We start from the raw sequence: 15,842 nt of genomic DNA, 5'->3' as shown, positions 1-15,842 counted from the left end.
CAGCCCTGTTGCTTAAAGTCAGGGGCCAGCGACGGTCGAATGCTCTGGGCTAGCTTTACCAGTGGTTGCGGCATGGGCTAGTTTTGATGCACGGCAAGTTTCCATTCCCTTTGAATTCGCTGCCTACAAGGAAATGTGAGCCTTACCAAGTTCGTCACTGTTAATCATGTCGTTAGTTCACAGCGGGCGGTTGTAAATTGCTTGTTCCTGGTGCGAATATACAGAAAATCTCCAGCATCGCCGTTCATGAAAGCGATGGATGGGGCTCCAGAGACGCATATGACGTCACAAGGAACCTCTGATAGGTACTGGCTCCTATACTCTAAATTTCTTTCCCCCTTTTCTCCGACGAATGAAATCGCCTCTTGCTGCAACTACTGTATAGTGTACCTACAGGTTTCGTTCCCACGTTCAGGTCGTTTGCGCATGTTGTTATATACAACGTGGCACAATACTACCTGAGCTATGCTGAATCTTCGGGCTTGCGCTTCGACAGCGGCTCAACGTCGAGCGTTATATGCCGTCGAACCGCGAGCGCCGTCGAGCAGCCTGTTTCTGTTTTACAACGACGCCTTTTCGAGCGCGTCGTATTTGGCTGTAACCTTTCCCAGCGCGCGCGTCATTAGCTTTAACCTTCTCGGGTCATCAGCAATCGCAGAGGCTTGGTATAAGGCAGTGAACGCCGCGAAAAGCATGCAGCTAGCAAACGATCCAGTTTAATGCTAAAAGTCAAATGGCGGACAAATGAGGCATGCGCTGGAAGTCCTTTTGTTGTCCTTCTTTTTCTATCACTCTCTTTAAGTGAGAGTGGGTTTTACGAAACGTGTCACTGACTCATAGAAGAAATGGAAAATGACCTTGAAAGGTGGTTTGCGGCGGTCATTGAAAATCACGGACACTGGACGCTCCATGGAAAGTTCGGGAACATTATACCACGCTTAGGCTTCAATAAAAGAACTATATGCGGAATCGAATATCTGGGAGGTTAAACATCTGAGAAAAAAAAATTGCCGCGTTTTGGTCACGAAGCAAAGGAATAGAATGATACTCATCAGGGTATACAGATCACGCATGCGCAGTAACTGGTTGAAAAGTGCGCTATAAGCGGAAGAGACAAATATAAGAGCGCCAACATGTTGGTCGTACGCAACACGGATTCACCGCCTTCGGAGCATAACGCGAAGCTTTGCTGCGGGCGCGATCGATAGGAATACTTTTTTAATACAATGGCAAGCCAGTTCACGCGCACTCTGTCAAAAGTTCATAAGACATAAAGCGCGTTGCACTGTCACCTATAGCGTCGTATATATAGCAGACCTCGCTTGTAGCACGCATATACTGCTCTTATTCAAGTTTAAGATGGGGAGGAACACTGTATACCCTATAGAACTCTGAGGCACTGCTGCGAAATAAGTTACGTGCAGTATACTTGGCACGTCAATACGGGTGTGGTCGCGCGCATATATGTTTCCGCATTTCTGACGAAAACTGTACAAGTATTTCACAATGGCAGCCACGCACGAGCGGCTTTGACGTTAATTGAGCAAGCACGGTCATAAAGTTCAGAGTCCACACGAAGTGCGCGGTGGCATTTGATTTCCAGAAGTCTCCGTGAACTATATAGTGGAACTTGAGAATTGTACTGCAACACTGTGCGCTGCACAGCACAGCTTTGTGTGGCACATGTATATACAGCAAGCCAAGATGCATATAGGTTGCAAGTATTCTTTTACTAAAATTTTTTTTCCTTCTATTTTCTACAACCAGTCCTGCCGAGAGGCAGAGTGTCTACAAGGGTGCGGATTTACGTCAGTCAATGACGATAGAGAAAACGAATTTCTTTTTAACAGTAAAATAATTGTTCCGAAATACGGCACAAAATTTCAGCAGCGTCGACCACAGCTTTGCAGGCCAATGTCTCCGAAGCGGAAGTCACGCGGTTGCCTTCACGCGTCATCCGAGGTATCGAAAGAAGCGGTGAGCGCGGTCACCAAACGAGTGACGTGTGCATGTCTCCCGAATTGATATATACAACGATGTTTGTCCCAGCCCATAAACGCTTCAGGAGCGGATATCTGTCCATCGTCACGCAAGAGAACGAACTTGAAAGTGCGGGCATCACGTTGACGAGTCCGTGGCTGCTGGCGGTCATACGCACGCCTGACAATTGCCGCCGGACATCAGTCATGCAGTGCAAGCGCTCGAGTTGGTGAGCACCGAGGTAGCCTATATAAATGGACCAGTCTCATACGTGCCAGCTCGTGGAATCATCGTAGTAAAAAAAGTGGTGCCCGCCGCCCTTGGGCTGTCGTGCACGGGCTCGTAAAACTTGCGACGGGACAAAGACCATCGGCTTCGTTCTTTCGGCCGCTTCCGGCCGGGCTTCCTTCCGGTCAATTCACGCGGACCCTCCTGAGATGCTCACCCCCCTCCCTGCTGCGTGTATGTATACTCATGCATGCCACACTTTTCTTTTCCTTTTGCATATATATATATATATATATATATATATATATATATATATATATATATATATTTGACTGTGGCGGAATACGACATTGGATTCGGGTATCTTGTATATATACGCACACCAGCGGAGGAACGCTTCATCAGCGTTGCACTGCAGGGTATTTATCCGAGAACCCTATAAACATTTCTTGGTGAAAAAAAGAAAAGGAAGTGAGAGGGGGCAGCTCAGGCATCTTTGAATTTCGCGCCCAGGCCGCGGCAAGTGTGACGTCAGTGTGGCGTCATGAGTCTGGACGTTATGCAAGGACAATGGCGGTTTCGCCTAAATGATTCGGTTCCATGCAAGAAAGCAAAAAAAAAAAAATTGTTCGTCGGCGTCCTTGCTCTTTCAAGCGCCAGGTAACGTTTCTTTGATCAGCAATCTTTGTATATATATTTGCTCGAATAGACGTCACTGTGACGTCTATTGAAGACCCGTGACATAAAGTTCTCTTAGTGCAGGAAATTCAAGGTGGCGCGTCCACCCGTATTTTATCGTCTTTTCTCGCTTATCAAACGTACACTCTTGTTAGCCTTAATCATTTCGCACTTTATTAAACGTGATACGTCTACCTGTTCGAACTCATTAATATTCTACGGCGTACTTTAACAACCCGGTGTGCGCGCCAATAGCTCAGTTTCCGGATAAATTTCAGTCGTATACAACCTAAATGCAGGCTCAAAAATCATCTGCACATTCAGGCTCACGTACGCATATAGTACATTCTTTTCCCATTTGAATAGGCCAAAATAGAAGTTTGTATTCATGTCGGCATATTTATCCTTAGAGGAACGAGGTCCCGACAGCGTCCGCTGTGCACAACCACCTCGGAAAGTACTGTAATAAAGATCGCATAACACGAACCATGATATAATACGAGTATCAATTCGGGGCGGCCAAATAGAAGAAGACGGTGGTGAAAAAATTCATTTTAATGTAATATCGCTAAATACATTTTACTCTTGCTCATGTAGCATCAAACAAAGCGCAAGAAAATTAATATTTATAATTTGTAGGATATATATCCGGATGAAATACGAGAGACAAATTAGACGTTAGAAAGAGAGACCATGTATAATATGCGATGTTTTACGGAATGGTATGTGTACGGATGCGATTAATGAGCAGCGTTAATGAGGCGGTGTCGCTGATTAATATTTCATTTGAGATGAAGAATAAGAAGTCGAGCCAGGACAACAACAGCTACGCGTAGATGATGTAATCGGTGGTCTATTAGACTAACAGAAGTGTCGAGGAAAGGTGAAAGCTTGCAAGGAGGGGAACATGGTCACGTTGTCTGATGAGATTATGAAATGTGCATGACATATGGGAGCGAGTATAGGTTGACTCAGGAAATTGAATAATTGAATCCATCTCTTGGGGGTAGAGATCTTGTTTTGCAGTGGACCTGATGACGGTGATGACGATGACGCTTTATGCAGACCGATATATATATATATATATATATATATATATATATATATATATATATATATATATATATATATATATATAATTAGGGACCAAACATGCCTATGGGTTGTTTTCACGGCAGTCGTTCACTGCGCAGAGAAATGTCGCTGAGAACGCTTATATGTAAACGTGACCGCCAGCCACGCAGCCCGTTTGTGTTTTCCATCATGCATGGAAAGCGTCGGTTTCTGTCCTTTCTCCGTGGTGCTCGTAAAAGGCATGCGCTCCAAAGCTGCTTGCTTTTCCACGGAATTGTTCATTTCTTTATAAACGAAAAAACAACAACATAGCGATAGGTTAGATCACGATTGTTTGTAACAGCAGCATTCGGGCCGTGACGTGGCGTGGCGTCCATGGGGCATGCATGCATGCGAGTGCGTGCGCTCCACGCGGCTCGAAAATCGACTCTGCGGAATGTCTCGGTCTGAAAAGTTCATCCGCAGCTGTTTGCATTGGCGTCACCATGCACGAGGAAAGGGCGTACGTCATGGTAACACGCTGCGTCGTTCTCTATGTACATGGCTAGTGCGATTTCTGTTGAACGCGTGAAGACGCGAGATTTTCGAGAGGGGAACGCACCGAGAGCATATGGACTATTTGTATACGGCGGCTGTTGTGGCACTTATTTCCGCGGAACTTAATCACTAGAATGATTCACTTGCTTCAGTCTTTCAGAGCTTTTTTTTTGTTTGTTTGTTTGGTCTCGATTAATGGGGCCTTGCTTTGAAATCCTATACTGGCGCCCTCACTCATTAATTACGACGATATATGAACGGGACTACCCCGAAAGTCAAGCATTGACTGGCTCGGTGCCCGGGCTGTTTTCGGCTGGGGGAGTAGCCATCGTCAGAATGCACAGTGCCGTCCTGTACTCTGTCAGGTCACTGTACTTTGACGAAGGCTGGTCTACCAGCCGGAAGCGTTAAGTAGACACGTCTTACTTCCTAAAAGTTCGTCATCTCCTTCCTGAATATGTCGTATCCTACGTGCTGAACTTTTAAGAAACCCCATATATGTATATCCCGACGATAGTATGAGTCTGCGACCAAGACTCTTAGGCACTGGCATACCAACACAATTACCCTAATGTACAGTATTGAGGTCCACTCTTTGAGAGATTACCTAACTGGCCATAAAGTCGATATATAGCGTCTACTTTAAAAAAATGGCTGTGGCTTAGGTAAGGTTAAGCCCAGGATGCGAAGCATACTAGCCTTTATTTTAGTTGTTGAACCACTGTTTAGCCTGGTGAACTGCTGTTGCTTGGCTATATTTGGTTCGGCTAGACGAAGAAACAACTCATGCATTACTTCTTCGCCTTCAAGAGTGGAACGCGACAGCGTTCCCGTCGACCCGCCAAGGGGTGTAAGACAATGGGCTACAGGGCAGCGACTACGCGCCCCGCATTGGACGCGGTGAGCGTCGAGCAAAGCAGCGTTCGGCGCGGCAACGAAATGTGCGCCTGAGCAAGAGACGCACGCCTTAGAAACAGCGCGTTTCTAAGGCAACACCGCATTCACTAGAGGCGCTTTTGTACCGCTTTGAAGCGTTGTACTCGTGGCTCAGTGGTAGCGTCTCCGTCCCACACTCCGGAGACCCTGGTTCGATTCCCACCCAGCCCGTCTTGCAAGAGTTGAGCCAAAGCCACTTCTCCTCTGTCGTGACGTCACGGTATCACGTGATTTCATGGTCACCGCCGCGCCTGAGGAGCTGGGTTGAGCCCTCGTAATATGCTTCGCATAAAAAAATGAAAATGTGAAGCTACGTCGGCCGTTGTAGGCACTGTAATTTACATTCTTGGGATACCCTTTTATTCTTCCCCCTTTTTCATTCCTGGAAAGATGGCACTTTACACATCGGTGTTCTTAAAAGAAGTGTTCGGCGGGCGGAGAGATTTCTTCTAGCCGGCGTCGGTTCTAGCACGCGCGCGCTCTGAAACCGCCCAACGCGGCAGCCACCGCGTCTCGGAAGGCGCGGCCATCTCGCTCGGCTCATCGGTTGGCGCGCGGGTTGCGTCGCAGGTCACGCGTCGCTAATCCCTCGAGGGTAAACAACGCGCCGGCGCGCGCCAGTTGTTGCTTGGGAGGAGCCGCGGCGCGCTGTCGTCGCCGCCCCCTTGCGCGGGGCCTCCGATGGACGCCGGCGCAAAGCGAGAGGAAAGGGGTGGAGGGACGCGAAAGGAGAAGGGGATTGGGCGCGCGTCAAAGGGTTGCGCAGCGCGCTCCCAAACAAGCCGGCGGCGTCAACAAGATGCACTGCGTCGGCGCGCCTTTCCCAATGCCGTGCGAGGAAGGCCGCTCCGCGTGACGCCGGCGCAGCGGCAGGCGCTGATTCGGCGACGCGACGTCCAGCGGCGCGCAGGCGCTTGGCGACGCGCCAACGCGGCGCGGCCTTCCGCTCTCGCGAGCTCCTTGCGATGCTTTCTGCGCGTAGACGAATGCCTCAGAGGTCTCCAGGCGACGTCAGGACGAAGACGACGACGGCAGCTTTGTTGAGAAGTCACTCGTAGCGCTAGAGGGCGCCAGCGGACAGAACGGCGTTTGCCAAGCTGCCTTCGCATTAAGGTCAGGGAACCGGTGCGCAGCTCGCGGAGAGGCGCATTCTTTCGCTCATCGGCGGCGTCTGCGTTCGCCACAGGTGCACGACACGCGGCGAAAACGCAGATGTGTAACAAAGCCTCTCTGAAAGCTGCGCTAAGAAAATGTCAAGAGTCAAATGACACTTGCCGCCTCGCTCAGGGCTTCGCCGATCGGCGAGGAAAGGACCTAACGGTACTGAATTTCGATGGGGGCGAAATGCGAAAACGCCCGCGCACTTAGGATTAGGTACACGTCAAAGAACCCCAGGTGGTCCTGATTTCGTCAGTCCCCCAATTCAGCATGCCTCATAATCAGATCGTGGTTTTGCTACGTAAAACCCCATAAATAATTATTCACTGAATTGTCTGCGATGGAATTATTACACTTATTTAGGCACTTTACTACTACCGTAACGGCTTCTTTTACGCGGAGCTGACAGCTGGCTCGGCCTGTTAAGATGTGAACATGCATATTCCGACCCATGTTGGCACTTGAATGGCGTTCGGCCCTCTAGCGCAGTGGCGTAGGCAGGAGGAGGGGGAAGGGTGCGTTGTACACACCGGGCACATGGCCAGTGCCCCTCCCCCCCCCTCCCCTCCAAAATTCCTTGTTAGTATGCGAACTGACCAGGCTTCCGCACCCCATCCTCACTCTCCCCTTCCCTGATCATGTGAGTGCCTCATCCCTACTCCCCCCCCCCCCCAAAAAAAAAAAAATTGTCTGGCTGCGCCACTGCACTAGCATACAGATAATTAAACTGTATTGTCTGGCGAATAATTCTCACTCTCCTTACCTGCCCAATACATCCTTGCAGTCTGTGGTAAAGACAAACGCTTGTGTTTCCTATTATTATCTCCCTTTGCTTATTCCATATTTTTCACCCATTCAGCGGTGACTCATCGCGGCGACAAGGGGTCCCAAAAATGAACTCTGTTAGAATAGAGCGGCGTTTGGACTAAATGCAGATAAATGGACATAAATAGACTTCCTCATAGTTAAGGTTTGGGCATGGCGCAGTCGTGCGGTCAAACATTGCATCGGGGAGCGACTACGAGTTCATTCGTACATTTTGTTTATGTTACCACGTTGCACAGTACGACACATGTGGAATGACATGCGCGACCGTGCAACCGTTTCACATCCTATACGACAAGATGTTGTATAGCGTGTTTTCCCTCTGACACCAAGCGCTGATGCAAATGGAGCTTTTGTCGCAAAAGACGGGCCCTGTAATCCGAGCTCGAAGACAGTGTCCTAGCCCGTTCCTATCAGACAGCGTTCGTCCGCACAATCGGACGCGCCGCGCCGTTCCCGGAAGGACGATTCGGACAACCCTTTCGCGCCGCGTCAAGCAGGGCCGAAAACACGGCCGCCTGTGTGTCCGCTTGCTGTTGACAAAAGCACTCGATCGAAGCCCCTTCTACAGCGGGCCGTTTGGCGCTCGCTGCCGGATACATTGCAGCCACGTTTAATCCACGCCCGCTTCCACAGGCGTGGGCGAAGAGTGGCGTTTGAATGGCGCCTGTTTGCGGCCATGTTTCGGGTCGGAGCTTCACAAAGCTTCCTCCTCTCTGCCCTGCTTCGTCGAGCTGACTTTGGCGTGGAAACCCTTCCGGGCCGGCAGTGGTCGGCCGGGCGGGCAGCTGGCGCGCGCTGATAGAGACGGTCGCGCGTATGGGGGTCTGCGAACAGCCGGAGCAGCAGCCGTAAACGCCACGCGGGGTTTCCCCGCTTTGCGGGGAAACCCTTCCGGCACGCCGCCGCCGCCCCCACTGCGCTATTTTAGGGCGATTCTGCACGCGTCCGGTGGAGGCATGCACACCGGCCCGTGTCTGTGCTTCATCGATTGAAGATGAGCCTCGGTGCTCGCTCCTCTCAAACCCCCCCCCCCCTCCCCCCCCTCTCTCTCTCTCCGTACCCGTCCCCACCCTCCTTTGGTAACTACCCCTTTCTCATTGTGTGGACGATGTGTGATCTGCGGACGCAGGACGAGTAAATGACTGTTCTCGACGCTTCCCTGTCTTTCACTCTCTCTCTCTCTCTCTTTGTCCCTTCTTTTTGGAAAGAGAGGCGGAATTCTCGGTACTATAACAGGTGGCGCGCCAACGGGGCTGCTGCAGTGTCGATTACCGCCTCTTTTCTTGAGGACAAAAGTTCTAAAAAAAAAACCGGACAGAGAAAAAAGAAGGAAAATCAGCTCAGAAAGCAAGAAATAAAAAATAGAGGAAGCGATTTAACGCGAATTTAATATCCCGTTATCCTGCCAATCACGTGCTCTCTTCCCTGGCTTCAAGGAATGAGTGCGTAGAATCGAAGCATCCTGTGGTTTATCAATTCGTTATTTGTTGGAGAAGTAAGAGCACTGAAAAACTACATGAAGAGGAGAAACAGTTAGCCAAGTATGTCAGAGTGATTAAGTTTGTGTTAATGCGGAACAATATTCTATGACTTGATTTTGCATTAGGCAGTACATGCTTATAAAGACCGGTAATAAGCATGCCCTTCTTCTTATGGCACTACATTGATATACACCATGCATACAACTGATGCCGCCAACAACTCGTCCGACAATAAGCTAGTAAGAATAATATATAGCAAGAATAAGCTGTAAACCGCGTAGACTGTATAGTGAGTTGGTCCAAACGTTTTTGTCTTTGTCTTCGTCCATCGCTGCACCTGAATGTCGCGTTCTCGTCGCTCACCTGTCCCCTGCTCTTTTATTTCAGGAACACCGGACCCGTATTGGCGAACAGCGCCCGGCGTCACCGACAACATGTGAGTGTACATGCGGTGTGGAACAGAGAGCAAACGGGGATATAGCCAATGTTCTAGTTGACATTATGACAGAAAAAAATGGAGCTGGGCAGACCATGTAATGCTTAGGGTATAGATACGGTGGACCATCAGAGTTACAGAATGGGTGCCAAGGTAAGGGAGGTGCACTCGTGGTCGGCAGAAAACAGATGGGCTGGTGAAATTAGAAAATTTGCAGGCGCGTGTTGGAATTATGGCTAGCGCAAGACAGGGGTATAAATTTATAATTGGTGATCGAAGGGGAAAGCCTTCGTCCTGTAGTGGACATAGAAATAGGCTGGTGATGATGATTTCAAAGCATAAAAATATCTGCGCAACCAAGCGTGACACGTCAGTGTAGCATATTGCCCGTGTTATCTTTGACAGTTCGGCCACGACACAAGACAGTTCATGTAAATGGAAATACTTTACTAATATATATGGGGCAGGAACTTGTAAGGTTAACAAAGATGTTTGAGAACAGCGAGCAAATGAACGAAAAATGTTAGAGGTTACATTAAGGGACAGGAAGGCAGCGGTGTGTATCAGAGAACAAACGGGGATATCCGCGATATTTTAATTGACATTAAAGGGACACTATAAAGCTAATCACTGCATGATTTTAGATTGATAAAGTATTTCTGAAAAACTCCTGTGTCGTCGAGTTTGTGGTAATAGGTTGATTAATGGGACAGGAGGTGATGGCCGAAGTTTATTCCTTGAATTTCGCGACGAAACACCAGAGATGCTACGTACACCAGCGTGACTTCACGGACTACAAAGTATATTTCCGCATTTCGTCTGTTGTGATTAAGTAACAGTTCTTGAAATTTTGTAGGTTCAGCGTTTGGCTCTTTTATAATACATTTGTATTTGTAATAAAGCGTAAGTCATTATTGCCGAAAAAGAAAATTCCCTCGGCGCGAGGAGGCCGCGTCAAATAACATGGCGTAACGGCTTACTCGTGCGGGAATTGCAAGCTGTGCCACCGTCCGTCTTTCCTCCTTGCGTATATTTTCTGGTTTGCTAAGCGTCGTCTGATGGTAAGAGTGCCTATTTTGGTATCGAGAAAATGTAATTTACCAACATAGCTCAAATCATTTCTTTTTCGTTAATGGCTCCTTAAGAGGGAAAAAATTGAAGCTTGGCAGCTGCCATGTAATGCGTAAGGCAGGTCGATAACCGGTGGCCTATTAATGTTACAGAAGGGGTGCCGAGGGAAGGGAAGCGCAGTCGAAGGATGGCAGAGAATTAGGTGGTATGATGATGATTATGATGATGATGACGACGACGACGACGACTTCGAAATACGCAAGCACCCGTATACAACAAGGACGGGTGCTTGATGATGATGCCTTCCATGTATATAAGCCGTGCACGTTTGCTTTGCAATTTACTGGACAAGCGGATTTCGGAGAGCTTTGTCGTGTACACCTTTACATGAATCTTTTTCACTAATCATACACCCTTACATACCGTTACACCAATCCCCAGAGAGAGAGAGAGAGAGAGAAAAAAAGAAAATTCAGTGGCGTGCGGAAAATGCGAGAGAAATGAGTTAGCATTATGTGGCAGCTCTTTGAGATCCCGGATCCATTATTTAAGCCACGTTCACCGCATTGCAAAGTGTTGCTCAGATGCTCACTCGACACCTATCCGGCTCGACGAGGATTGAACTGCAACGTAGGGACAATGGTCCGGAACCGTCGACCGTTATACACGTTCTCACGCTTGGACACTCCTACTGGGAACGCATTAAAAGAAAGGAACGCAGGGAAGTTAATCAAGGTATACTTCTCACTGACGTCACTGGGCAGCGATTGGGGTTGACATTGTCATGCAAACGAGAGAGGGATCGCAGTAGTCTGCCTCGGTTTGCCGGCTTCACCTCAGCCTCAGCGTATATGGAGTATAGTTAGCATATAGCGTTTCTAAAGTGTGGGCCATGGAACCACAGCGGTTACTGGAATGGTTCAAAGAGGCCAGCAGCAACACCTCTGAAATTGTGTCATTGATACGCATTTATCCTGATCTCCGTGTTTATCCAGAACGACGCGAAAAGGACTGATGCTGGTCTAGTTGCTATACGACCTCAACTGTGGGCTCCTAAACCTGACGCCCGCACGTCGGTTTCCTGCGTGCACCGTTTTCCTTATATGTCGATTGCTGACTGTGAGCGATGTATGGGCTTATGAAAATCAATTCTTTATAGTGTGAAATACAAGAACCTAAAGTGGTGTGACCGGTTAGGAAACTAGTTTGACGTCTTTCTCTCCATAATTTTACGTACAAAAAGAGGGAAAAAAAGTAAACATGCCCGAGGCGTTGTTCGATCCTGACCTGTGAGTGGGTCTGGAGGTTTGCGGCTGCAAAATGTTTGAGAACCACCATGGCTACAGAGCTCTTGAACTTCGTCTATACCTATCTGCATTTCTCTTTTCAAGCCTTTATCCCCTTCCTCCAAAACAGGGTATAGAAGACCTGCCGTGCGTCTGGTTAACCTCCCTGCATGCCTTTCCTTGCTTCTCTCTCTCTCTCTTTCTCGCTTTGTGTTGGTGCGCGAACGTTTGTATCGTCAAGGATGTGTGGACAGTCCGTCGTGTAGGTCCTGTGGCTCCTGTGATACACTTGAACGCCTTATACAGGAGTGTCCCGCATTCGTCACACACCGTGCACTGCTAATTCAGGAATATGGACTGATCGGACTCAAGTGTACGACCCATGATGATCGCCTGTTTCCAGAAGGGAGTGTTGCTCAACGCGACCAGGCCCATAGAGCCTTGCTAAGTATCACGCAGAAAACTGCTTTGGCCTCCCGTTTATTATTTGTCCTTATTGACCTTATTTTGTCCGTGTCTCTGTCATTTGTTTATTTCGTATTTTCTTTCCCATTTCTTTGTTTCCTATCTTCTTCTCCTCTATTCATTCCGTCCTCCCGAAAGAGTAGGCAGGCGTTGTGCACCTACCGGTGGCACTTGTCAGCTTGCTCCCTCCCTGTTTCCTTTGTGTTTTGTATGTTTTCATAAATAATAATAATAATAATAATAATAATAATAATAATAATAATAATAATAATAATAATAATAATAATAATAATAATAATAATAATAATAATAATAATAATAATAATCTCCTTATAACTAAGTTTTCTCTTTCCCTTTGGCATGTCTCAACGGGAACTGGCACAGAAGCTTACACTTTGGCCACTCCTACTTGCCCTCCTACAATCTAAAGACAGTGCTGACGATATATAACGGTCGTTCCCGGAAGCCCTATAGGGTGCCTCGATGTTCTCCTCGCCCGCCAGGCCAGGAGGATGATCGAGGCACCCTAGGAAGAACGAACGGCAAAGAAGAAAAAAACTATATAAGAGCGAAATGGTCAGTTATTGGCTGTGGTGTGAGAGCTGATGCCGATGGCTGTGTCTTGCCCAACGATGCAACCCTACGAGCCACCGTGTGGCCTCTGTTGAATGAGGCAACAGAGAGGAACCGTCTCCATGTGTACTGCCACGGCTTATAACTGTGCTCCTTTGTTTACCCCATGTACGTCATTCCTCCACGCCTCGTTCGCCCTTTCAGGGCGTCTCTCTCAATTCTTTTTCTCTCGAACCGTAACGGGAGGACTTCTGTACGGTGACCACGCCGCAGGCGTAGGATGACACGCGACGCCTCGCGCAGGTCGTGGGGGGTGAGAGCTCAGGCGTCGGGCACCGGTGACAAGCCCGGGGCGAAGAAAGGGGCGGTCCTCACCGGTGACCCCTTGCACGGCTGCTGCTGTGCGTAAGAAGCTCAAGCGAAAGCGGGGGGCCGGCGTGCGAGGATTGGAAAAGGAAGGAGGGGTGGGTAGAGTGGGGGGCAAGGGGGTTGGCTGCCGCGTCAGCGCTGTAGCGCGGGCTCTCGCCTCGCACGAGTGGGGAAAGGGGCTGCGACGGCGACTCGGGGCCGATCACGTGCGGCCGCGCTCTCCACCCCGTTCTCTTCCTGAGGCTCATTACCGAAAAACAAATCTTAATTAAGAGCGAGTCGGACAGCGCTAATGAATGGCTAATGAAAGCCGAGCGACATTTGCAATTCGGGCGCGCGCTGGCGCACTAACGAAGCTGCTGCTGCTGCTGCTGCTGCCGCCTCGTCGTTCCTCTTGGCGTGGGCGGCGGCGGCGGCCTTAGCAGGAGAAGAAGGAGCATTTCAAAGAGCCTTAATTACACGCCTCCGCTTCATCTGAATACGACAAAGGGACGGGCTCGGACCCGGGGCCCAAAGGAGCCGACATTTGCATGGCAAAGTGTCCGGCAGTCCGCGAAGGACGCTGATAATGATGGCCAACTTTAAGATATTAAAGCCCGATTACTGCTCTGGCCCGGAGAGCGCGCGCCCCTTTGATCGGCCAGCCCTGCTGCCGCCGCCGAGGCCGCTTCTCCGCAGAGCTCGCGGGCCCCAAGGCGCAGCACGCCTCCTTTCCATCGCACTCCACTGCAGCGGCCGCGGGGCCCGCCGAGTTAACGCGGGCTTTTACGACGGCTGCCGCTTGGCGTTCGCCCGTGCTTCGAATGGTCCTCCGTGACCTGGTCATTCGCGTGACGTTCAAGACTGTGGGCGCAGCGAAGGGTCGTCGCTTGAGCCCGACGACATATCCGACGAGCTCTCCAATCACTCACGAATCCACGCGAGGTTTGGCATCTATGGGATAGACAACGAGGCGGCCACGCTCAGTGACGTCGTGTTCAGACTATATCATCAAATCAAACTTATGCGAACTTCACAGCAACGATACGACCGCGAACAAAACGCCTCCACAAAGGCTTGACTATGATTTTGCGGCATTTACTATGCAAGAACACCTTTTCCTCTATAGAAAGTGACACTGGTAGACCACTATTTCAAAACAATACGAGTATGAGTGTTTTTTTGGTGGAGAAAAGCTGATCACTGTAGACCTCCTCGCTGTTTATATTCGGAACATCCCGACATGTGCTTTGTGGGCTGCGCAGCCAGGGGCAGAAAAGGGATTGGAATGGTAAGCTGTTAGGCTAGTTGGTTACGAATGCCCCTTTGTTAGGCAAATTTTTTATATAAAAAAATTGTAAATATTTGCTCCTTTTCTTTTTCTTTCTTTTTCACAATTATCGATGGGATCGCACGTGCAATAATGTTCCTAGTGTTTGTTTCTGAAAATATACTTAGTTGCAAGTGAGCGTCTATCCTCTCGAGGTCTCTTTTTTTCCGCAACGCTTATGCGGCGCCCTTTGCGAAAAGCAAGGAAAGGGATTCTGTAACATTGCTACGGCTTCTGAGTGCTCACGTACGCTTGCTGTAGTTCAAGCTAACTATGGTGGCGCCCAGGGAGAGCTTTCGTTGGAAAGGTCTACGAAAGGAAACAAAATTTAATTTCGCTTTCATTATTGCGCCACAAATGAGAACCGACGACGTCTGCGTGATGATATAAATATCACAGTACTTCAGTGTATTGTGGGCCGTTCGTGTTGAAGAAGTCCGCAAAAATCACTGTTATCACGCCCGACAAAACGGTCTTGATTAGCAGGGAACGCTGCCCCTGTACAGCTTTTACCCATGGTTACGCGTGCGTGCGTGCGTGCGTGCATGCGTGCGTGCGTGTGTGTGTGTGTGTGTGTGTGTGTGTGTGTGTGTGTGTGTGTGTGTGTGTGTGTGTGTGTGTGTGTGCGTGTGTGTGTGTGTAATAACCGTAACATGAATCCATGTTCTTTTTTCTTCTTTTCTTTTTGTTATAACAGCTTGGCTAACGTGTGCTGGGATACCCTAGCTGTATGGCACGTCGTCATTAGTCGTAGCTTTCACGGTATTCAAGGGCATCTTTCAAGTAACTCCGTGTTTTTGTGTGTTTTCGTTCCTTGCGATATGCTAATAGTGTGCCGTTTACCATCTTACTCTGATTGTTATTTTTTTTTTTACTGGAATAACATGAAGGAACTCTCTGGCTACTCTAACATCTCTCTCTCTCTTTTATTATAAACGCCATCTTTTTTTATCGGGACTTGACTTCTTGAGGGGACAAAAAGAAAGGAATGATTTTAAAATGACGACATTTCTGATGTCTCGCTGGTCAAGTCTGTCTCGTCAACGTCATGTCGCATCTGCCTTCGGTTTTACACCGGAGCTTTTTCTTGGCATCCCCTTCGAAACGGGGCTGCGAAAAATTGTCACTTATAGCCTGCTTGAGCTAATCAGTGTTATTTACACACGCACAGCCGTCTAGCGTTTTGCCTATCTCTTTTTGATGTTTTCTCTATTTTTTATTTTTATCTCTCTTTTGTACAGTTACCTGTGCCTGTAAAGGCTCCGGGTCTATCAATTTCTTCCCTGCTTGTTTTTTACCAATACTTTAAACGTCTCTTTCTTATCTCCCCTGCTGACCAGTTAATGCTTCCATCCGAGTTGAATGCAAGTGCTTCTGGAAGGTGGATGTTCTATATGCGGGTCTTGCTGGGTGAACATCTTGGCATTTCATTA

General features: G+C 48.7%; 1 protein-coding gene across 3 annotated transcripts in view; it reads left to right on the top strand.

The window, feature by feature from the left end:
• Positions 1-15,842, top strand: part of LOC135898209 (protein krueppel-like) — a 184,832-nt gene that overhangs the window by 76,878 nt on the left and 92,112 nt on the right. For all 3 annotated transcript variants that reach the window (XM_070535403.1, XM_065427050.2, XM_070535404.1), the window contains one exon: positions 9,288-9,336. In XM_070535403.1, the coding sequence (XP_070391504.1) occupies positions 9,288-9,336 (49 nt within the window). The remainder of the gene's footprint in view (positions 1-9,287; positions 9,337-15,842) is intronic.

Source organism: Dermacentor albipictus, chromosome 3 (genome assembly GCF_038994185.2).
Source record: "Dermacentor albipictus isolate Rhodes 1998 colony chromosome 3, USDA_Dalb.pri_finalv2, whole genome shotgun sequence".
NCBI lineage: Eukaryota > Metazoa > Arthropoda > Arachnida > Ixodida > Ixodidae > Dermacentor > Dermacentor albipictus.
Note: the sequence above shows the minus strand (reverse complement) of the source record. Positions and strands in the feature narration are given on the sequence as shown.